The 22,943-nt window shown below is 46.2% G+C and overlaps 2 protein-coding genes across 3 annotated transcripts in view; one reads left to right on the top strand and one right to left on the bottom strand.

Moving 5' to 3' along the window:
* TTC3 (tetratricopeptide repeat domain 3) overlaps positions 1-22,943 on the top strand; it is a 165,029-nt gene that overhangs the window by 127,811 nt on the left and 14,275 nt on the right. The window contains exons 31-41 of one of the 2 annotated variants that reach the window (XM_088443152.1): positions 936-1,009; positions 4,237-4,392; positions 5,148-5,835; positions 6,288-6,353; positions 8,598-8,747; positions 8,921-9,060; positions 9,358-9,426; positions 9,923-10,022; positions 10,476-10,579; positions 12,134-12,221; positions 16,601-16,702. In XM_088443152.1, coding sequence (XP_088299278.1) covers positions 936-1,009; positions 4,237-4,392; positions 5,148-5,835; positions 6,288-6,353; positions 8,598-8,747; positions 8,921-9,060; positions 9,358-9,426; positions 9,923-10,022; positions 10,476-10,579; positions 12,134-12,221; positions 16,601-16,702 — 1,737 coding nt within the window. Of the gene's footprint in view, positions 1-935; positions 1,010-4,236; positions 4,393-5,147; positions 5,836-6,287; positions 6,354-8,597; positions 8,748-8,920; positions 9,061-9,357; positions 9,427-9,922; positions 10,023-10,475; positions 10,580-12,130; positions 12,222-16,600; positions 16,703-22,943 lie in introns of both variants that reach the window. The other variant, XM_088443151.1, reaches the window with a different exon arrangement.
* VPS26C (VPS26 endosomal protein sorting factor C) overlaps positions 10,017-22,943 on the bottom strand; it is an 80,518-nt gene continuing 67,591 nt past the window's right edge. The window contains exon 9 of the mRNA XM_088443154.1: positions 10,017-11,776. The gene's annotated coding sequence lies outside the window, so the exon portion shown is untranslated. The remainder of the gene's footprint in view (positions 11,777-22,943) is intronic.

The following is a 22,943-nucleotide window of genomic DNA, read 5'->3' as shown; positions in this document are numbered from 1 at the left end:
CAGTTACAGCTACAGCCAGGTGAGAATAACCGTGGCTTCTTCACGGCGCAGATGTTCATCAATGGGGGAAAAAGTCCTACTTGCCTCCCTCTCAGGGTACTCTTCATCTGGGAGCCCTGCTGGATTCTCAGAAATCTGAAAATTCTTCTGACATAAGACGGGATCTCCACTCCTTGACTAGGAGTATGCGGATGTCTATATAGTCGACATATGTCAGTACACTCTGGGATGATTGGTCAAATATTCAGTGTGTCTGCCTTTGGATGGGTGGAATGGGCTTAGTTCTATTGCAGGCCTTTCCATAATTGGCTCCTCTCCAGGTGGAACGAGTTTTTTCCGTCGGATCACTGTTCATACGACGATGCTCTCTCCGGAGGCGAGTCAGTCTCTGTCCGGGTGGCTATGGCCATTTCGTCCCGGCCCTGACGCACCTGGCTTCATATGGGCTGTGTTACTGGTCACCGGTTTCCCGTCTCCTTTTCTGTGAGTATGGTTCTTGAGTGTTCCAGTTTTCTCTCTCTTTCTCTCCTCCTCCGGCCTTTGGCTACTTACAAACTGAGGTGCCTCTGGCTGGGGGGCGGGGTTATAGGGAGAGTGGACCCAGTGCATCCTGGGAACTGAAAGCTTTAACTGCGTGATGCCCGGATTTGGTTCCCCAACCTATACCCCAAGGTCAACCCTGTGGGACCCTATGGACTTCGTAGAAACAGAGATAACAAAGGTAAGTTCTTACCATATCTCTTTACAGCCCAACCTGCACTAAAATTTGCTCGGTCTGTCAAGATCTATTGTTGCCTCTGATTCAAGAAACTCATTGTAAACCACCCCATACGCTTACTTAAACTCACTTAAGTAATAGCAAATTGTACTAGAGCAAGATGTGAACCAGATTCACTTTCTCTTAACAAATAATGACTTGTCTGCTTGATTTTCAGGCTACATATAAACTGTCTGGTGCGGTCAGTACCAGATCACAGGATGATGATATTTTTACTGAAGAGAATACTTTGTAAGTGCTTTTTTTTCTAATTTCGTGGATATGAGGTGAAGTGTTAACACGGGGTCATAAGAGAGGCACATGTTTGTATTGATTTTAACAGGCTTTCATTAAGATTTGTGATGCTTATATGTGTATGGGTGCTAATTAGTTTAACGCATTTTAGTTTTTTAAGGGAAATAGAGGTTGTTCTTGGACTTGAAAGTGACCAGTTACATGTAGACAATTTCTGATAGTGGAGTATAACATAAGATAAACAGAAGTGGATTAATTTTAATTGTGCTCTTCTTCGTCTTTTTCATAAAAAAAAAAAAAGTAGATGATGTCTAGATCAGTGATTTTTCAACTTGCCAAGGCACACTATCCGGCGATGCAATGTGCGTGACCAATGTAAAAACATACGTATTGGCTCCCATATAAAAAAAATACATACACATTGGCCTCATCAGGCATAAAACACTACAGTATGAGTGCGCTGAGCTGACTGCCACGGCACACTTGACAACCGCTCGCGGCACAGTGGTTGAAAAGCACTCGTCTAGATAGACACCAAATGGTAGACAGTTGACAGGTACAAAAGGTTGACCCACAATGTCGACGGGTACAATAGGTTGACATTGGAATGGTCGACAAAACAATTTTGGTTACTGTTGAATCCTTTTCTCTGAATCAGGCTGCGGGGGACACTGGAACAAGGGGTTGTAGATGGGAATGCAGGAGCTGGCACTTAAATAAATAAACTAAACCTGTAGCTTTTACACTAGCTCCTCCCCTATGCAACTTCATCATTCCAGTACAACTTCAAAAGTGCCTGAAAAAGGAGATGCAGTAACCCAGTTATAACAAAAATAAAAAACAGCAGGGACCAACCGGTCAAAAAAACAACGAAACACGACTGAGCCTGAGGGAGGGAACGCAGTGTCACCCAGCCTGATTCAGTGAAAAAGATTTAATGGTAAGTAACCAAAAATCCCTTTTCTCCTTCATCAAGGCTTGGGGACACTGGACCATGGGACATTCAAAAGCCTCCAGGGTAGGGGAACGCTCAGGCTGACTGACCGGAGAATTATCGACCCAACGTGGGCATCGCCGGAGGCAAAAACATGAAACCTGTAAAAACAAGCGAATGTGTGGACAAAGAACCAGGTAGCTGCGCGGCATACCTTTTCAGCCGAGGCCTCGTGGCGCGCCGCCCAGGAGGTTGCCATTGCCCAAGTAGAATGAGCAGACATCCTGGCAGGTGCCAGTCACCCCATATCAGAATAGGCTGGAGAGATGACAGAGCTGCTCCAACGTGAAATGGTCTGCTTTTGTAGCCGGCTAGCCACATTTCTGAGCTTCGTTGAGAATCCGTACAGCGAAGGGCAAAAGTTCTGTCTAAGTAGATCCACATGGCCTTGATGACATCCAACAGAGCCAGGTCACCTCTGTCCTGGGAAGTCTCCAATGGGGAAAACTGTTCAAGTGGAAAGCCGAAACAACCTTCCGTATGAATGAGGGAATGGTCGTCGTGGAATATGAGGAACGGCGGTTTGCAAGACAAGGCTCCCAACTTGAAACCTGACACTTTGACAGTGCAGCCGCCATTTACCAAGTGTTACTCCCCCCTCCGGGGATAACACTTGGTGTTCCCTGCAGACTGGCAGCCTGTGTCCGGCACTCTCGATACAGGAGCTGTTTGGCAAGATGGCGCCGCCATCCGTGACAGCTCTGACTTCCTGTGTCCTCTACCAGGGTGCGGGTGTGCACTATCCCTGGGCCCAGGCGGTTTCTGATGAGACCGGAGTGCTATGGGGGGGGGTGCCGTCGGTTAGTGCACCCCTCCCCCACCGCAGCTCCCGCAGTTGCTGCATTCCAACTGCGCGGAACCTTACTAAAACAGAAAATTTTAATTACAAATAAAAACAAATCAAGCCCTAGCTACAAAAGGGCTGCTGAGCAGCCCTCCTAACACGTGCCAACCTCCACAGGCACTGGCATAATGGGGGTGCAGGGAGGAGGAGCTAGTATTGGATTAAGTGCCAGCTCCTGCAGTCCCATCTACAACCCTATGGTCCAGTCAGTGTCCCCCAGCCTTGATGGAGGAGAATGTTTTTTTTTTTTTTTTTTTTTTTTCCCTCTAACCCTCACCGTCCCTCTTAGTGCCTATGCCTATCTGTCCCTCCTAGTGCCTGTGCCTATCCGTCCCTCTTAGTGCCTGTGCCTATCCGTCCCTCTTAGTGCCTGTGCCTATCCGTCCCTCTTAGTGCCTGTGCCTATCCGTCCCTCTTAGTGCCTGTGCCTATCCGTCCCTCTTAGTGCCTGTGCCTATCCGTCCCTCTTAGTGCCTGTGCCTATCCGTCCCTCTTAGTGCCTGTGCCTATCCGTCCCTCTTAGTGCCTGTGCCTATCCGTCCCTCTTAGTGCCTGTGCCTATCCGTCCCTCTTAGTGCCTAACCCTCTGGTAAGTGCCTTACCCTTACTATTCCTCCTAGTTCCTAACCGTCAGGGTAAGTGCCTTACCCTTACTATTCCTCCTAGTTCCTAACCGTCAGGGTAAGTGCCTTACCCTTACTATTCCTCCTAGTTCCTAACCGTCAGGGTAAGTGCCTTACCGTCCCTGCTTGTGCTAAAACCGAACCCTCTGGTAAGTGCCTAAACTCCCCCCAATAAATGTTGACCATTTTAGTGTCGACCATTCCAATGTCTACCTTTTGACCCAGTCGACCTTTTGTACCTGTCGACCTACATCCACATCTACCATGTGTGTATTGACTTTTTGTCCCTGTTGACCTATTGACTGTCGTCCTATTGCTTATCGACCTTTTTACTGTCTATCCTTTTAACCGAAAACCTTAAAAAAAAAATAAACATTTAGCTTTTATTTGTAGTTTGTTTTTGTTATTTTTGTAAGTTTACACTCTCTAAATCCACGAGTCTGGAGGTAAGTACGGCATATAGCTGCACTTACTCGTGGCAGTAAGTAATTTGCGGGTAATTGAATTGCCCCCATATAATGTAATCCCGCACTCTCCTTCACAGATTGAGGCCCAGTGATGTGATTGATGGTTTAGTACAGTGTAATAGATGCTGATAATTCTATGAAAATATCTTCTGTGTTGGCTACAAATTTAATTTCACTGTAGCCGAGTTAGATCTCAGGGTTGTTGTCTCTACTGCTACTGTTACTGTTCTGGACTTTCATTAAGATTTGGAAATGATAAATGACCGACCTATGGTTTTCTTTTCTCCTCCTCTCAGAAGCCTTTTGGACCCCTATGAGCCTTTCCTAATTCCTGAATACTTGCGCGAAGACATAGATGAATTTGAAGTACAATACGAGCCAAATGTAGGGAGGAACAGATACGAGGAACTTGTTGTTGATTCCTTAGAGGTTGTCCGGTTCACTCTCTACGAGTAAGTCTTCGTTCCAGCTCATTAATTCTCTCCATAAATATTGTGGTGTGGGCAGGATGCAAAGCCACCTAATTAGATAAAGGGCTAAACCTGCCCAGAGTCCCGTTTGAATACTGGTAGCGTAGGTATTGTCTACCTAAGCACATTGGGGCTATCCACCCTGGACAAGTGGTTTGGGAAAACTCGTATAATGCAATATTGTTGATGCATTCTATTTACTTTACCATTAAAACGCAAGTTAGGTATGCAATGCATCTTCTGTAACCATACGTTTTCTTCTGAGTCTGTTACTTTGTTCAGCCCCAAACAAACGCGAGTTCTGTGGAATTTTAAAGTTTCAGTTATTCTCCCGATCCTGTGACCTTGTACAATATAATTCCAATTAATTGGTGGCAAAGTCACTAGCAATGAGATACGGTGTCATTTCTCCCATCATCCATTGGGGGGCACTGGAATCCCCAATAGGTTTATGAACTGCGGTGACAGGCGCTTGGGGTTTGTTTCGTTTTACTTACCAGCAAAATGTTTTATTTTTCAAGTCTGATCCAGCAAATCGCCAAAAATTCCTTGTTGGGGCACAAATAATCCTAAAACTGTCGTTCGTTAAGTGAACTGTTTCATTTTTATATAGTGGGAATAGATTATTGATTACCATCGTATGTCTTAATTTTGGACCTTTGTGGCAGAATACTTTTAAAAACACCGGCTTGTTTGAGGATCTATGCGCTGATTTTGTTTTTCATCTTCTCTCCAAGGTACTTCTCTCAAATTTTGGATCAATACGGTCCCCTGAAGTTAGATGATGAGCTCCTGATTGGGGAGTATAAATCTTTCCCGGCTGAAACGCACAGGATGGTGGACGCGTCTGGTGGATTGAAGAACTTTCTCTTGGAGTCCAGTGAATTCACCATGGTGGACGACCTGCTCGTGTTATCAAACTTTGACTTTCCATGTGTAGTTTTTGGAGAGCCGCAGGAACTGAACCCATCGGCGTCCGAATTCAAGCCTTTATTTATGAAACCTATACCTGATGATGTTGATCTGTACTGCGAGCCCTACCACCTTGAACATATATATTGTAGCCCCACTGCTACAGATCCTGATAGTCTACGTAGTGTCTATAGAAACATACCCTCGTCTAACCATTTGGATTTTCCCCATCTATGTAACAAAAAATCTTTACTGCCTTCACTTGTTGAGTTGTCTAATAATGGCAGCGTGGATTTGGGGTCTGACCCAGCTGATGTTACGGAGGAAACGCATAGTTTAGCTAGCAATGGTTCGGGGTCGACTTCTCTAGATAATGATAAAGTTCCGCCCACAAGTATTCCACTATTCCAAGACGAGCCTTATACAGAACCACTGGACCAACGCGATTATATAGTGCCCTCTAAGAATGGAAAATTACTAAAGAACATCCAAACTGCTATAGTATCCGTACAGGTAAGAATTGCAAATTGAATGTGGTTAATCAGGTTTATATTGGTTTTAAGCACCAATCTTCTATGTACTTTACATAAAAATGAGCTGTATTGTTTAATCTTGTCACTAGTTTCTGCACTGTGTGGGTTGCATATGTCCAGGAGTCCATTTTGTCAGTCTATCCACAAGGGCCCCAGAGTGGGTTACTAAAATCTGCATGTTATCGCAAATAAAATGGGGTATGGAGCCCAAATGACTTGTCTGAGTTAAAGGTGCAGAGAGAACATAACGCTGGAGTGATTGGAATATGGGAAAGTCTAAATTGCAGATTTAGATTTACATGTAATTGTTTTGATTTGTCTTAATTATATTGTGCATAACAGCTGTTAAAAAAAAAAAACACCCTAGAAGTCCACTTTCAGAGGAATCTGCTGCCTGTTAAAATGCTCTTTCCTGTCTGTCTTATGTTTCAGGTAGATGTAGAGTATTCACAGCATGACGTTAATACTGATCCGTTGCAGCCTTTTGAGACGCAGCAGGTAAATAATCATTAATATCTCTGGTGTGTGGCTCTTCTGCACACCTGTGTTGTAAAGCATGGTTATTTGAGTTATTGCATTCCTGTCCGTGTGAGCCAGTCTGACCATTCTCCTCTGACCATTCTCATTTAACAAGGCAATTAGGCCTGCAGAACTGCCACTCACTAGAGTGTTTTTGTTTTGCTCTGTAAACTCTACAGACGTGTGTGTGTGTGTGTGTGTGTAAAAATCCCAAATCAGCAGTTAATAAGGTACTCCAACCACCCCGTCTGGCACTGACCATCTTTACACGGTATAAATCGCTTAGATCATATTACTGCCCCATTCTGGTGTTTGGTCAGAACATAATCCGCACCTCTTGACACCATGGGCTGAATTCAATTCAATGCGATGATGAATAGCCGCGTGAAGGAGCTCCAGCAGCTATTCAGTTCACGGCGGCTAAAAGATTTCTTCTTGCACACCCCCTGGGGCTGCAAGGAGAAATCCGACAAAAGTGCAGGGCGCAAAGCTGTTTGCCGGCTTAGTGCGGCGCGAGCAGCCTCGCGCCAGGCACTTTAGTCAGAGAATGCCGGTTCTCGCGCCTAAACATCCAGATTAAGTCGCGAGAACCGGCGTTCTCTGACTTTACCAATTCCCTACCAGGCAAACAGTGCAGTGTATTGAATAGCTGTGGGAGCTCCCTCTGCGGCTATTCATCATAGCGCTCAATTGAATTCGGCCCATTGTCTTACAGCTATTATTTATGCATGGAGTTAACTAGATGTTTGTGTTAACGAGCAGGTGTTCATAATATGGTGGCCAATGAGTGTGTGTATATGTCGATCTACTAGCTGATGTGCCCGGTTTTACCCGGGTAGACCTCAGATATTTACTGTTTCCATTTCTATCCCACCACTCCAATAACACATTAATTCTTCACCTCTATAGTAATGCATCATTGCTATAGTGAGACATTACCCTCCCTCACTTGTGTGCTAACACATTCCACTCCCTCACCTCTGTAGTAACACATTTCCCTCCCTCGCCCGTGTTGTAACATATTTGACATTCCCTCACAGCTGTAGTAGCACATTACCCTCACGCCTGCAGTAACTTATTCCCCTCCCTCTCCTCTGAAGTAACACATTACCCCCACTAACCCCTGTAGTAACACATTCCCTTCCCTCGCCCCATAGTAACACATTTGACATTCCCCTCCCTCACCTGTGTAGTAACACATTCCCCTCCCATACCCATGTGGTAACAGTCCCTTCCCTCACCTCTATAGTAACACATTCCCCTTCCTCATCTGTGTATTAACACATTTCCCCTCTAACCTCTGTAGTTCCCACACTGTTTAATTAGGGGAGTCACACCAACTGCCAGGGATGTTTTGCAGCACTTGGGGTGACAGTTGGTGTTTGAATACTGATTTGTGCTGCAGCCACGTAGTCAGTCAGGCAGAACATTGCACAGGGGGAGGAAACATTTTAGCCCTTATCACCCCCTTATGCTGGGTACACATTAAGCGATGTATACCCATCACAAGCTCGTTCGCGTTGGGACCCGACGGGGGTCCTGGAATAGGCAAGTGCATACACACTTGCCGATGCCGGAAACGACTGAGCGATGGCGAGGGTGTGCTGCATTCGGCAGCATGGCCCCCGCTGACTATACCACTCTGCTGGAGCAACTATCGTCAGTGACCTAGCCGGTACGTGGACAACATATCATCTAGCGTGTACCCGGCTTGAGGCATCAAATTTCTAAAAAATCCCTTCTTAGCCGGCACCTACGTCATGGAAGAAATATACTTCCCGATTTTCATGTTTCTGGCCAGACGATAGTCAGTCAGTCGGGACATTTGATATATATTATATATCTGTTCCAGATAATCTAAAAGAAATTTTTATGCACAGTTTCCCCACTGTCCATGGCAGCAGGGCACTGCAACGCCTTACAGATGAGTAACATTAGTAGTAATAGCGTTAAGTGAGGGGAATTGTACTTCCGGAGTCACTGGGAGGTGGGCACTGATTCTGCTTTATACGGGAGGTTTTATTTAGCCCGGAATTGGTCAAGGTCATTAGTCGGGGGAATGTGTGGGATGAATTCCCCTCACTCCCTTGTAAGCATATGCATGTAGAAAGATTTATTGAATGAACAGCAGGTGTTAAAATATCATGGATAGTGCCCGACAGCTGAACCCACTGGTAGCTAATATATTTTATGAGCCACCAATTTGTGTCTTCCTAATTTCAGGGTGACATTTTGCGTATGGAGAAGGAACTTGTAGTCCTAAGAGACCAACTGGAAGAGGCAACAGAGAAATATGAACAACTACAAAGCCGCTGTCAGGAGGAAATATCTGGGCTCCAAGGGAAAATAAAGGCCACTGTAGAGACCGATAAGGTGCCTGTAGCACTGTTGCATTGTTGTATGTATTACACATTACTCGCCACAAAGATGCGTTTCTGTCTAGGGAAATGGCTGTAATTACATCTACCAGCCAATCTGATTTTGCATGTTCACCAAAAACAAAGAGGAAAGTGTCATCTTTATAATTGGTGTCGTTCTTATTTCAGATTACAAAGACCGAACTGGCCTGGTTCCAGCAAGAATATGAAAATGAGACCAAAAAGTGGCAGCAAGAGAGGAAAGAGAACCTAGACAAATTAAAGTCTCTGAAGACTAAAATAAAAATGACTACAGAAGCCAATGAGAAGTGAGTGTGGTTTGTACAATATAACGTTAGTAATCGGAACGTTCTCACAATGCCACCTATATACCGACTAGTAATCTGCATGCGTAATCTTTTTTCTTTGATCTTTGTCAAATACTAGTGACTACACTGGATTAGTTTGATCACATTTTGTATTGATCATTTTCTTTTCTTTCATGTTATTTTGACATTTGTATTTTTTAACAGTCTGATAAGTATTAACTTTTACTATTTAATGTACCTTATTGCATAGTCTGGCTGTTTTGATTTAAATTTTTCCTCAATAAATTACCTTTGCAGGTGTGCAAGAAATATACAAGAGAAGAAAAAGCAGTATGAAAAATATCTTGATGATTTTCTAACGATCCAGTAAGTTTAGTGGTACTGGCGCGTTTCACATTTTCCGATCAGATTGGGCACTTAGAGATCGGGTGTTTTTTTTTTTTTTAATTTTGTTGTGTATTTCTGAATCAAAAAAATTGCAGAACGAGTTTAGAATGGTTTTTTACTTTTGTATTGTAGATATTGCTAATTTATGTTTCAGCTACCACCATATTTACTAGAAAGATCGGTTACTTTTATATATAAAAGAAAAAAAAAAAAAAGAATACCACTGGTTGATAAATGAGGCCCTTTATCACTTGTTACTGAACTTAAAGGATGCTCCAACCAATCGGCTCCTAACGGTAATGTGTTTGAATAATGACCGTTACAAGCTGATTGGTTGGAGCATCATTTAAGATTAGTAAAAAATGATGACAAGAGTATCACTCGTTGATAAGTGAGGCCCAATCTATGTTGTTGGGGTTTTTTTTTTTTTTTTACCCTACAGTAAATTTTTGACCTTCCCTTTCTTTTATCATAGTTATGGTAAATATGAGCATGATAAAGCAAAGGTGGAAAAACATTCTAAAAAGTGTGAAGAAGAAAGACAAGAGCACATCCGGAGGTCCATTGCAGCCGAAGTAGGAAACATTCATTTATTATAAATATCACCTTTTTGTTTTTGTAAGACCGTTCCAGCTTTTCAGCCTGTCATCGCTCTGTGCCCCCACTAGTTTACATATAATTGTTTTTGTATAGCTTCACCCCTTCCTGTCTACTTAGGCAGTCCTTACACGTCCCCCGCCACAGCGCTGCAAAATCTACTCTCCAGGAATCTGCGCCTGGAACATTGGGAATTAGGGGCATCACATGGTATCTTTGTAATATCCATTACATTTCCCATACGCATGACAGAAATGCTCCCCATCCTGCCATTCATGGGCTGCCTTGGCATCTCCTGACGCTAGCCGGGGTCCACATTCCCCCCTAAGAGCGACTAAACTGAGTTGCCGCACTCCATTTTGATGAAAAGTACTTGTCTTAAAAATCATACCAGAAATCCGTCCGAAGTGTAACGTTCCGTCTTTCTCTAGGTGACCGTTCTGGAAAACCAAAAACAGTGCGAGACATTAAAACTGAGGATCAAAGTTTCTACTGCAGAACGGAGCATAAATGTTTTAAAAGCCATACCCAGCAGGTACACATACATTGTTTACACCAGGGGTGGGGGGAACCTTTTTTTTTTTTTCTGCCGAGGGTCATTTTGATATGTATAAGATTATTCGCAGGCCCGATGCAGGCCACGCCCCCTCCGTGTGATATCACGCAGGGCCACAATTGCCAGTGATTACAGCAATACCCGAAGCATCCTGAGGATGCTTCAGGGAGCTGTAAGGGCAGCAGTGTGACCATCTGAAGCATCCTAAAGACGCTCCAGGTGGCACTGCTGCATAGATTCTGGCTGCACGGTGCCATTCTAGGCACCATGCTAGCCAGACGAGGCTACCAGAAAAAAGCTCAGAGGGCCAGACCAAATGCTTCTGGGGGCCTTATACGGCCCCCGGGCCTGAGGTTCCCCATCCCTGGTTTACACGGACAAAGCTGGGCATGAAGTTAGTGTGGGCTTCCGGGATAAATTTCATGGGCACTCCACCTGGCTTTTTTTTAAGATGCTACATCGCAATATCCTGCTCCAGGCATGTGACAGGCACAGTAACCAAGATCCCTCTCCCATCTTTAAGAGACAGGGTGCGGTTTAGACGAGTGCAGACGTGGACTGTGTCTCAGTGTGTGTCACTGGGCACAATTATATTTGTATTCAGCCAGCAAGTGGGTAATATCTGCAAGTGTCTTTAAAAAGTATCTGTGTCAAATCAGATTACATTGTTCCCACCCAGCTGGCAAAATGTCCTGGGGAGAATTATTAGTATTCTTATTCAGTTTTTTTCCAAGCCCTGCGATGGCGCATCAGCGTGAAGTCCGTTCTCTAATGAGAAATGAAAACTCTGATTCCCAGTCAGGTCTGAATGCGGTTATGGGGGAGGGGAAGTGCATGGTGTTCGGGGAGATAGGATTTATCTAATCACTAACAGACAGGAGCAGGGATTATCCTGCGACATCTTCCCTCCTGGCGTCTGTCTAAAGGGGCCCATACATCTGTGATGGATTGCCACAATTCCCCGTTCTGCCGAGGTTGGGAATTCTGAAAAGTTCAAACAATGTAATTTCCCCGATCCCAACCCAAAAATGGTCAGAATTGGCAAGTCGTGGATTTTTCAAATGTTGAATTTCTCCAATCCGCTGACTGATCGTCGGTCATCGATGGCCTCAGATCATCTGGATGGCAGGTTGGGGCGTAGATGCCCGATAGATGACTAGAACCCGATTTTGTTGCCTGTGGACAGAAAAGAACATTTCTCCATGTATGTATGTGTGTTTCAGCACTACGTATAACAATGCGTGAGGACCAGTTTTATTAATGTTGCACGAACAAAGACGGAAGTTTTCAGAAAAATTGGCAATTATAAACTACTGTACATTATTAGAAAATATAAGTATGGTATTACCACTATATAGGACAGATTGGTGGTAGATGCTTGTTTTTTGTTCTCAGTATGCACTTAGTGTGTTGTGTAGCTTTAGGTTAGGCTGGAACTGCGTTCAATTGAATCCGGCAATGTTTTACTAATATATGTATATTTACCACTAAGCTGTAAGTAAGTAATGCTCAGGTCTGTCTGGTTCACAGCAGAAGCCCGGAATCTGCGCAGACCTTACAGCAGATTGGCTGTCTCGAGTCTCTTATTAAGAAACTGAAACTGGAAATGGACACTATAAAGGTGAGTTGTGTATTTATTATATCATTGTCCTATTATTATTTTCTTCGTTCTGCTGCTGCATTCTTGTATAGATATGTAATTCGCTGATAACAATTGATGTTGTTTATACATTGTCTAACAGCAAAAAACATATTTATTGGTCACATAGAGCTACAGTGGTCTTAATAAATGTCATGCTGGACACCTAGTTGCCCAAGCCCTCCCTGGGGAGTGGAGAACGGAGCCCTAGAGGTGAAATCTGGGATTCCTTCCTCTAGGAGAGAGGAATTAGTTTTACCTGGGGAATCTGCATCCAAGTTTAGGGCCTGATCCTGCGATTTACACTAATGCAATCACAGCTGCATTCTCTCGTATGGATCACAGTTGCTAAAATCTGCTAATGTCTTCCAAAGCACAACCGAGCATAGGGACGCCCACTGCTGCCTTCTCATAACCGACGTCGTGCAACATCAGCGCAGGCCTGGCAGTCACGCAGCTTGTAAGTCAAGTCTGACCAGCCACAAGCACTGCAGCTCTCCTGACGCAAAAAGCGCTGTCATACTCCGAAGGCGATCGCAGTGGCTAAGTTATGTACGCACTTGAAACAGTTAAAACGGTCCTGACGCTCCTGCGTTTGCATAGCCACTAGCTGTTACAGGTAGTCACTCGGTTTGCGAGTAAATCTTCCCCGAAAGCGTGATCGCAATACAATCGCAGCACATGCGCAGTGTGGGGTTCGCACATGCACGATGGCAAGCAACTGCTCAATCTGCGCAAATATCATTGTGTAAATCTCGGGAATCAGGCTCTTAGTGCAAAATCTGTAAGTATGTCTTTTAACTGCGCTACATGGAGGGAAATATATGGTCTGGGGCAGGGGGTTCCCAAACTTCTTTGAATCACGGTGCCTTAGAGTATCAGCATTGTTTTCACGGCACCCCTAAGCCAAAAGTAAGTTTGTTTGAGAATTCAGAAGAAAATGTAGTGAAGTAAAATTGTGCTTACCTGTCATCCTTAGGGTAAGTTATTTGGTTGTGGACAGGTTTGTGCTTCTGTTTGTGCACATATTTACATTACATTGACCATAAAGAATTTGATTTGGTGCTGGACCACTAACCTGAGGCACTCCTGCAAGTGTCCCGAGGCACCCCAGGGTGTCGCGGCGCACAGTTTGGGAACCACTGGTCTGGGGTATTTGTTTATTTTTTGCCTTGTAGTCCTTAATCTCTAGTATAGCTGTAGGGCCGGTATAGCTGTAGTGGCGGTTATCAGAATCCTCTCCATCTAAGAGGATGACTGAACCTGATCTTGCCAAGCATCGAGTCAGCTCATTAGATACTGTAAAGGAAGAACCCAAAGGTTGCTAGGAGTTGGGACCAGGGAAGGAAATGATGATCCCAGAAGCCGATGTGGTATAATGAGAAGAGGAAAGGTCCCAGCTTGGCTCCCTACGAGAAGCGGCTAGCTTCATGAGCTCTGCAATAACCTTTTGTCAGCTCATTTGGTGCACTTGCAGGTGAACGTTGGCACTGGTCCTCCGCCTGACATGTCATGCTCTGGGCATTCACTCCAGATTGGCCAGAAGGCAATTTGGGATGACCTCTGTAGCAGGCAAATCTTTGTGACTGACTGTCCATCCTCCAGGCACAGCCTGGACATACTCGCCCTCCTCACATAAAGAAATGGAGGAAGGAAAAGCATAAGGACAGATGCAAATTCAGGAGGATTTGGAGCTCTAAAAACCATGGGTTAGCAGCAAGGAAAGCCCACAGAAGATTTACAGTAATCTGTAATTCCCAAATAACTGCATGGTCCATCATATGGACCGCTTCCATAACTAGTCCTAGTGCGCAAACACAGGAATACTCCTGGTGGGCACTTCATCAGAGAAGATGGTTGTCAAGGTGATGCCTTCCCTCTACTGCGCTCAGACCAAATGCTTAACATGGCTCACATTGCACAAACATTCTAAGGGCATCCTGCCTCAAAAATGTCCATACATGATGATGATGATATAAGTGCACAAAAAAATGTATTACACAAGCCACACTGAGCCATCGCTGCTCAACTTGGAGTGCTGACATCATCCTAAAGGCTTTATAACTAGATTGTGAGCTCTCCCTGTGCCTTCATATTTCCGGTGGTTCCATGGCCGTAACATGACTGTATTGTCCTGTTACTTCTAAATCCTAGAGAAGACATTTTTGATGGTCTTTGTATTGTCCCCGTGATGGGCTTTTTCTTAGGCGCTCCAGCAAGGCCATGGAGGTTTCAGGCCTACATGTTTGGTTCAGTTGGTGGACCATGTTGGAGCTGGTTTAGGGCCCACTCCAGTGAAGGAGTCCATGGAGGCAGGATCCAGATGGTTGTGCACGTCTGTGTGAGGTTTTAGGGCCGCTGGGCAGGAGGTGGCCATTCTGGAATCACTTGGGGGTTAGGCTGTGTTGGGCAGGAGTAAGTTCTGTACATAGCTCCAGTGGTCAAGGGCCATCCTCTCTCTGCTGCAGTCAGAGACCTCTGTACCGAGTCATAGGCACCCAACCAATCTGGCCAAATTGAACGGCTCGAGCAGTCGGATAGCAGAGACACACCAGATGAACTCGCCAGCTAGATAATAGGCCCAGTATGAGCTTATATGGTTTGTGTTCTCTCAAACACGCCGTGGTGCCGTGGGAGACCCTAATATGGTTAAGCTGACCTGATGGAGAGAGAGCCAGCAGCCACATCCATTCAGGACACCCTCTTGCTCTCAAACTACAGCCTGTTTCATATATTCACCACAATAACATGACTGTCCCACATAAAATTCCCACCTCTTTCCTCCATCCATAGTCTCCACCTTCTCCCCCTCCTTCCTCTCCTCTGTCTCTATTCATCCCATCTAATACTCTCCACTGCATCTCCCATAACTCCAGTATTATTCACCTCTCTTCCACCATGGTCCTGCTGCACCACCACTAAACCCTGCACCCTCCCTTTTCTCCAAGTCACCTCTCCTCTTCTCCACCCACACCACACTAAACCTCCACCTTGCCCACCACATGCTGTCACCCTTCCTCATTCAGAAGCCCACCACATACCCACACTCTTCACCCCTCCCCCCCGCTCTAAATCACTCACCTCCACACTACATCAGCCCTAATAATCTCATTCTCTTCTCGCCTCTTAACTCTGAGCCTCTCTCCTGTGCCCTCTGGAAAGCCAGTTCTGTCTATAATAAACTGGTCCCCGTTCATGAGCCCTTCATATGCAACTGCTTGATTCTCCTTGCAATCACCAAACCCTTGATTTACCCATCTGATACCACTGCTGCAGCTATCTCCTTTATTGGCCTCACATTCTCTCACACACCCTGGCCTGGAGGTTTCCATGGTGGTGATCTTGGGGTCCCTCTATCCTTGGGTCCCTCCTACCACCTCTTACCTTATGAACCCTCCGTTTCATTCTTCCCATTCAACACTCAGAAGTCTCCTTTTCCAACTTCTTCGAGTAGCTGCATTTTTTCGTACCCCTGGCCTTAGCTCAAAATTCCTCCATAACTTTGCTTCCTGGCTCTTAATCTTCAAATGGGCTCTCAAAACCTATTTCTTCCTCAAAGCTTTCCAGCGCTCATCCTAACCCACTACTCTATGCTCCTTTCTCACTATCTAGCCCATCTGTCTCCCCTGTTTGTCTGCCCCTCCCTTTTTAGAATGTAAGCTCTCACAAGCAGGGCCCACTTCCTTCACGGGCTTCTCCTTGCCTTACTTTTACTTTCATTTGCAACGGCACCTAATGGTGCGTACACACGGTCAGATTTTTCTTCAGATCTGAACGATAACGATTTAAAAAATCGATCAATCGTTCATATCTGAAGAAAAATCTGACATATCTGGCAGATGAACGATTTGAACGATGCGTGTTATAACGATATCTGACATCTGATGTGTTTGCAGTCAGACTTGGACGATTCCATTCATTTTAATGCAGTCAAAAATCGTTCAATCGTTCATCTGACAGATCTGACCGTGTGTATGCTCCATAACACTTGGTTGCTGACATCCTGCTGCTTATTTATTTTGTACTGTTAATAACTGTTTTCTTGTGTGCTCATTTGTTTATATACTTTTGTAAGGCGCTGCGGAACCCCTGTGGCGCCCTATAAATAAAGGATGATGATAATATAATAAAAAACACAGCTTCTGCTTTAAGATAACACTGTTGCACTGTACTTGTAAATATATTTATTCTTCTTTGATTTATTTCTTTTTTAATTGTTAATTTGTAGTTTATATAACACTATATGCAGGATGCATCTGTGCTTTTTTGCTTCCGTTTGCTGCTGCAAATTCTTATTCTTTGGGGGCAGCTGATGAACGTGTGGGCCATTCCTAATCCTTTTCATGTAATGTCTTTTCTAGTCCCAGTTTGATGAAAGAATGAACCTAGTGAAGAACGGCCTGAAGTTGAACAGTCTGGCTGAGGTGCATGCGAGCAGTTTGGAGAGTCCTCCTAGTTCCCTTGTAAGTATATTACTGCACACAGTAGCCACCCATGGTTGTGGTGTTTTATTAAACATTTGTGATGGACATTAGGGGAAAGGTTCTTGCCATGTTTTGCAGCTCTGTACAGTGTTGGACAGAAATACAAGATCTTTCTACTTCAGGGTCCATAGGGGGTCCACAGGGTTGACCTTGGGGTATAGGTTGAGAACCAAATCCGGGCACCACGCAGTTAAAGCTTTTAGCTCCCAGGATGCACTTGGGTCCACTCTCCCTATAACCCCGCCCCCCAGCCAGAGGCACCTCAGTTTAAGTTGGTGCCCGGCCGGAGTTGGGTCACCGTTACTGCAGGGGGGCTGCTTAGCAGCCCCTAAGCTTAAAAGAGTTTTATTTTATTATTTTTTACTACTCTTCAGAGCGGCAGCATCAGACTGTCCAATGGACGTCTGAGCTGCCGCTCCTACACCCCGCCGGCGCTGCGACGCCAGTACAGATCTGGGGATCGCAGCGGGACCCCAGAGTCTGTACTAGCCGGGCTCTGGAGGAATCCCTGGGCTGCTGCCGGATCGACGGGGACAGGTAAGTCGCGTGGTCACCGCTTGCGGTGATCCACGTGTGAATATGCAGCCTTATGCCTCCGGTCTCTGGGGACAGACCGGAGGCGCTAGCGGTGGCGGCGGGCTCCCCCTCCATAGAGGCATACCCCGCGTGTCCACAGCCCACCAGGGATTATAGCGGCAGCGGGAGCCGGCATCCCGGGGGGTTAATTGCTAGCCAGGGGAGGAAGCCTTCCCTGTCTAGCGGCTCCTCCCCTCAGCTCAGCGCGCCTTTCAATAATACAGTCTGGCGTCGCTGAGCTGCTTCCTCCGCGGGCCACGCTTCTTCTGAGGTCTCCAGTGGCCATTTTCTCTCTGTGGTGCTGCAGAACTCTTAGGATGTCAGTGAGCCCAGTCCCCCTGCGTACCTGGCCATTTTGGGTGAGTGTACACAGCGCTATAGCCTTCCCAGACACTGAATCTGGGCAGTTGAATGTAGCGACATTGTGCAGTATATTATATGTCATGCTTATGTATGTATATATATTTTTCTGCATTGTATGTGACTTATGCTAGTGCTGACTGTCTGCTTTTTCTCTCACCTTTCAGTGTATATCTATCCCTTTTCTTTATCTGCCCTAATACAGGTGTACCTGGGGTGGTTCTGAGACCTCACATATATATATTTGTTAATATCTGTGAGGTTTGTCACATACTGTTGCGTGCTGCACGTTGCCATATTTTAGATGGAACTGTGAGTTGCATACGCTGATAATGGGTCCCTGCAGCTAATCTTAGCGTCAGTCAGGACCGGTATGGCGCTGCTTAATATTTCCGTCAAGATAGTCAGATATATCTGACCAGGAGATTGCACACGATACTGCACCCATTATTGCTATCCTGCAAGTCATAGCCTGCAGGAATTAGTGCGGAGGATTTTAACTCAGAAAGGTTTATGTATGCGGCACCATCTGGTGCGGGGCCCCTTGCACGACCCCCTTAAAGGGCGGTTTGTTTCTCAGGATCCTCTCCTTTGAGGATCGCCGGGCGGGCCCCATTGTCGTCACTCGCTTGGGGTTACTTCACCATACTGCCCTTTTGAACTCTGGGTATCTCGCAATTTCTTGCAATTTACCCCTGTGCAACAGACTGTCGCTCCCCGCCGGGGTTTTTCACAGTACATGAATTACCTCCGATACCACATCGGTCTGTCATTCCCCTTGCAGGGATTACCAAATTGGCGTGATATACGCCCTGTGGTTACTGACCAGTGGCTCTGCCGTGAACTGGATGGTATATTCGGCTCTTTCCCTCTCATATGGGTGGAGCCGATTTCAAGTAGTATTATCCCTGCTTTGGGGCTGGTAGCCAAGTTCATTCTGGATATAGAGAATGTCGATTCTGCACCTGTATCATACATCTCCCGTTTTCTGCCCAAGGGTGGATCTCATAGCGGGAGTCTGGCTGTCGCCAGATACGAGGAGTCACAAAGGCCTCCTGTTTCCCATTCCCTGAGGGTCCTTACAAGTAATGGAAATCCCCTTCTGGGATGGATTTGTATGTTAATCATCGGGTTACAGGCATTAATACGCCTCCCATCCCGGCCTGGACTGATTTTACGGATCCGTAGGTGATAACTTTGCCTGAAATCAATGTACTCGTTTTCAGGGCCTGTTGCCCGTCCTACCATGGCCATCGCATGGTGATGCTTTTGTGACGTTTTTCCCCTCCAACACGTCTGAGGTTAAAATATCTTTTGCCGCTCACATAAAATATGCAGTGGTCATACGTGGGATTACCTCATGGGATGCCGGTCTTCTAACTTTCAGGGTTTCGGCGGCGTCTGTATCCGCCGCAGTACCCTATGGCTGCGTTATGGGAAAGCAGAGGTGCACACTCCTTCCATGGGGAAGTTCTTGTTTGGTCCTGACCTTGACAAGATCGTTGCATCATTGGCAGTATCACTAATGGGGAGATACCGTCTTTAGCTACTCCCACTACATTCGGACTAACTCTGTTAAGTCTTTTTGTCCTCAGGGTCAGCCTAAAGGCCTGTTTTTTCCTAGGCTGTCGGCCTCCATGGGGGCCACCATATCCAGTACCGAGCAGTCCTGGACTTCCGGACGACCCTGTTTCTACACCTGAGGATATACCCTCAGCCTGACGGGACAGGTCTACATCTGGGGAATTTCCAGAGTGAGGTTCTGATTCTCAACGGCCTCTCATTACTCAGGCAGCCTCCTCACAGGCATTGTTACACGGGCCCTTCTTCAGACCTGATCAAGGCCTTACAATCCCAGAAAGCTATACAGTCTTTGTGGTAAGCAGAGCTATTTCGGCCAACCTCACTATCTCAGTGAGGGACTGGTTGTTCTACTTTCTTTCTGGGGCGGTGACCGACTGGTCCTCCTTTGCCTATACTCTGTCTCAAATCCCTGAATCAGATTCCAACGGTGCCTTGACTCAGGTGGAATCGTCCATGCTCCATCATCCGATGTTTGGAACCTGGGGATTTTATGGTATATCCGAGTATTCAGGATACGTACCTACGGGTACATACAGAGCCCTCTCATCAGCATGGGTTCAGGTTTGCTGTGCCACAGCAACACTTGTAAGTTTCGGGCTCTGCCTTTTGGGGCTGTCCTCAACTCCATCGGGGTTTACCAGCTTTATGGATTTTCTGACAGTTCACCTGTTCAGTGTATCCGAATGCTCCTTTCTCTGGACGGTCTCCTGCTTTTAGCAGGATCACCAAGGTACTTTACCGCCAGGTCAGGATAACCGTGGCTTCTTCTCGGCACAGATAATTAGTCAACGGAGAAAAAGTCCTCCCTGCATCCCTCACAGGGTTTTCTTCATCTGGGAGCACTGCTGGATTCTCAGAATCTGAGAATTTTTCTGGCGTAAGACAAGATCTCCACTCTTCAACTTGGAGTGTGCGGATATCTACGCAGTCGACATATGTCATTACTCTTTGTGATGCGAGGTCTACCAGAGTGTCTACCTTTTGGTAGGGTGGAATGTGCTCAGTTCCATTCCAGGCCTTGCCATAATTGACTCCCCTCCAGATGGATCGAGTTTTTTCCATCGGATCGCTGTTCGAACGATGATACTTTCTCCGGAGGCGAGTTGGTCTCTGTCCGGGTGGCTATGGCCATCTCGTCCAGGGTGTTCTTTGCTAAAGACAGTGTCTGGTCCGCATTCGTTTCGGGGCAGTTGGACGTCTGTCGCTTCTGCTCTGCCACTTAACTTGTTGATACTTTAGGCTGTCTTGGACTTTCACTCTGGCCTAACCCATATGTCACGGTAAACCTGAATAGGTTCAGTCCGACAGTGTCACAACAGTGGCTTCCATCTAGGCAACACTGGTAGTTGGGTGGCAATGTCAGGAATGTCACCCATTCTGATGTAGTCCAAGGATCTTCTCCTGGCCAACTCTGCAGTGTTTATTCCAGGAGCTCTCCATTGGGAAGCGGGCTTCCTCAGCCGTCACGGCGTGCATCCTGGGGACTAGTCTCTTCTCCAAGAGAGGTTTCAACTCCTGGTGAGCAGAGGGGGCCTCCCTGAGGGGATTGAACCCCATGGCCTTCTGACTCGATCACACATTACCGGTGTTACAGTCCAGCTCTAGGAGTACTGAAGCTACCTTCAGTGACTCTTTGTCAGTGAAGTGGTCCTTCCACTTTGTGTACCTGTGTCCTCCGGTCTCCCTTCTTCCTCGAGGTCTTCGGAAGTTTAATTCGAGACGGAGGGGCTTTCCTTCTGGGGGCTCCAGGTCGTCCCAGACATCACTGGTACTAAGATTTTCGGAGTCTCCTCATCGATGCTCCGTTCCTACTGCTTCACTATCTGGACCTGTTGTCTCAGGGTCCTTGTTTTTCCCTGGATCTGGATCGCTTGTCTTTAACTGCGCCCCTACTGTGGTCCTCGGGCTTCCCTGGCTCTGTCTTCATTGAGATGTTTAGAGCAGATAGGCCAGACTTTGCTGGGATCTGCCACGGACTGTGGCATACATAATTCTTATGGTATCGTACCTGTCGATACGATCCTCCGGTGTCCAGGATTTCCAGATATTCTGGCATTCCTTCCGACTGGCTTGGGTTTCACCCTTGGCCTGGCCTTCCTGACAGTGCGGATCTCTACACTGTCGGTATGGTTAATATATGGAATTGCTCCGCTCTGGTATCCAGTTCATCCTTTGGAGTGTTTTCTGGATTATGCCTCCACTTGTCCTCCCTAGGGACTCCTGGGGCGTTAGTAGTGGTTCTTTGTTCCCTCCGGGGACAGTCAATGGAACCGCTGGTTGTGATAGCCATTACATGGTCTATTGTTTAAGGTCTCTCTCTCTCTCAGGGTGTTTAAATCAACCAGGAGAGTGTCTGAATTGGGAGCGTTCTCATGTGGCTCCCTCTTCTGGAGGGCATCATGTCAGGGTGTGAGTTGCTCTCGCCCTGTGTTTCTTCTTAAAGTGGTTTTTAGGTTCCATATTATTCTGGAACTTATGGTATGGCCATTCAGTTCCCAGTCCTCTCGGCTGGTGTGGCCTCATGGACTGTGGTCCGGCCTCTTTGGCTTTATGTGATCCGTTCAAGTTCCTTATGGTAATCGGACTCCTTATTGGTGGTCTGCGGTTTCTGGTTTTAACAGGAAACGATGGCCGGCCTATAATGAAATGTTGGCTGGATGGCCTCGTATGTCTTCCTCAGGGGCCTACCCATGGGTGGGCATTTCTGTCGTTGAGGCTTGTTTTTTTCTCGGGCCGTGTAACCCTCGTGGGCGGCTCGTCGTGGCGCCTCGGCTGTTTTGCCTTACTAGGTGTCCACGTTGTCTTCTGTCCATACCTTTTTAAGGTTCTAGGCATTGGTTTCCTTTGCCTCTCAGGATGCTTCCTTTTTGGCGACGGATTCTCCTCTCAGCACAGGAGCGTCCCCACCCTTGGTTGAACTGCTTTGGGACATCCCCAAGGTCAACCCTGTGGACCCCCTATGGACCCTGAAGTAGAAAACAAGAGATATGGTAAGAACTTACCTTTGTTATCTCTGTTTCTACGAAGTCCATAGGGTCCACAGGGCGCCCGCCCTGACGCACCTGGCTTCATATGGGCTGTGTTACTGGTCACCGGTTTCCCGTCTCCTTTTCTGTGAGTATGGTTCTAGTGTGTTCCAGTTTTCTCTCTCTCTTTCTCTCCTCCTCCGGCCTTTGGCTACTTACAAACTGAGGTGCCTCTGGCTGGGGGGCGGGGTTATAGGGAGAGTGGACCCAAGTGCATCCTGGGAGCTAAAAGCTTTAACTGCGTGGTGCCCGGATTTGGTTCCCAACCTATACCCCAAGGTCAACCCTGTGGACCCTATGGACTTCGTAGAAACAGAGATAACAAAGGTAAGTTCTTACCATATCTCTTGTTATATTAAGACAAAAAAAAAAAAGGAAATTGGCGTTTTAACTAAATAATAGTTCTATAAAAAAGCATAAAGTGTCTTAATGAACAGCGATGAGCCTGGAGCTCGCAAAGTGAGATACAGAGGAATAAATAGCTGCCCCTTCCAGAAAGTTCAAATCTGGCCGCCAAGATCTCCCTGGAGAAAGTGTAATCTCATTCAGCAATACGATATTGCCATATATTACTTGGTTTGTAAAATCTATTTAGTTTGTGAGTAACCAAACACCTGTTTCCAATTGTGAAGCGCAACGGCATATGTTGCGCTATATAAGAAACGGATAATAAA

This window comes from Taudactylus pleione, unplaced genomic scaffold (genome assembly GCF_031769625.1).
Source record: "Taudactylus pleione unplaced genomic scaffold, aTauple2 ptg000327l, whole genome shotgun sequence".
NCBI lineage: Eukaryota > Metazoa > Chordata > Amphibia > Anura > Myobatrachidae > Taudactylus > Taudactylus pleione.
The sequence above is the reverse complement of the archived record's forward strand: the minus strand, read 5'-3'. Positions and strand labels throughout refer to the sequence as shown.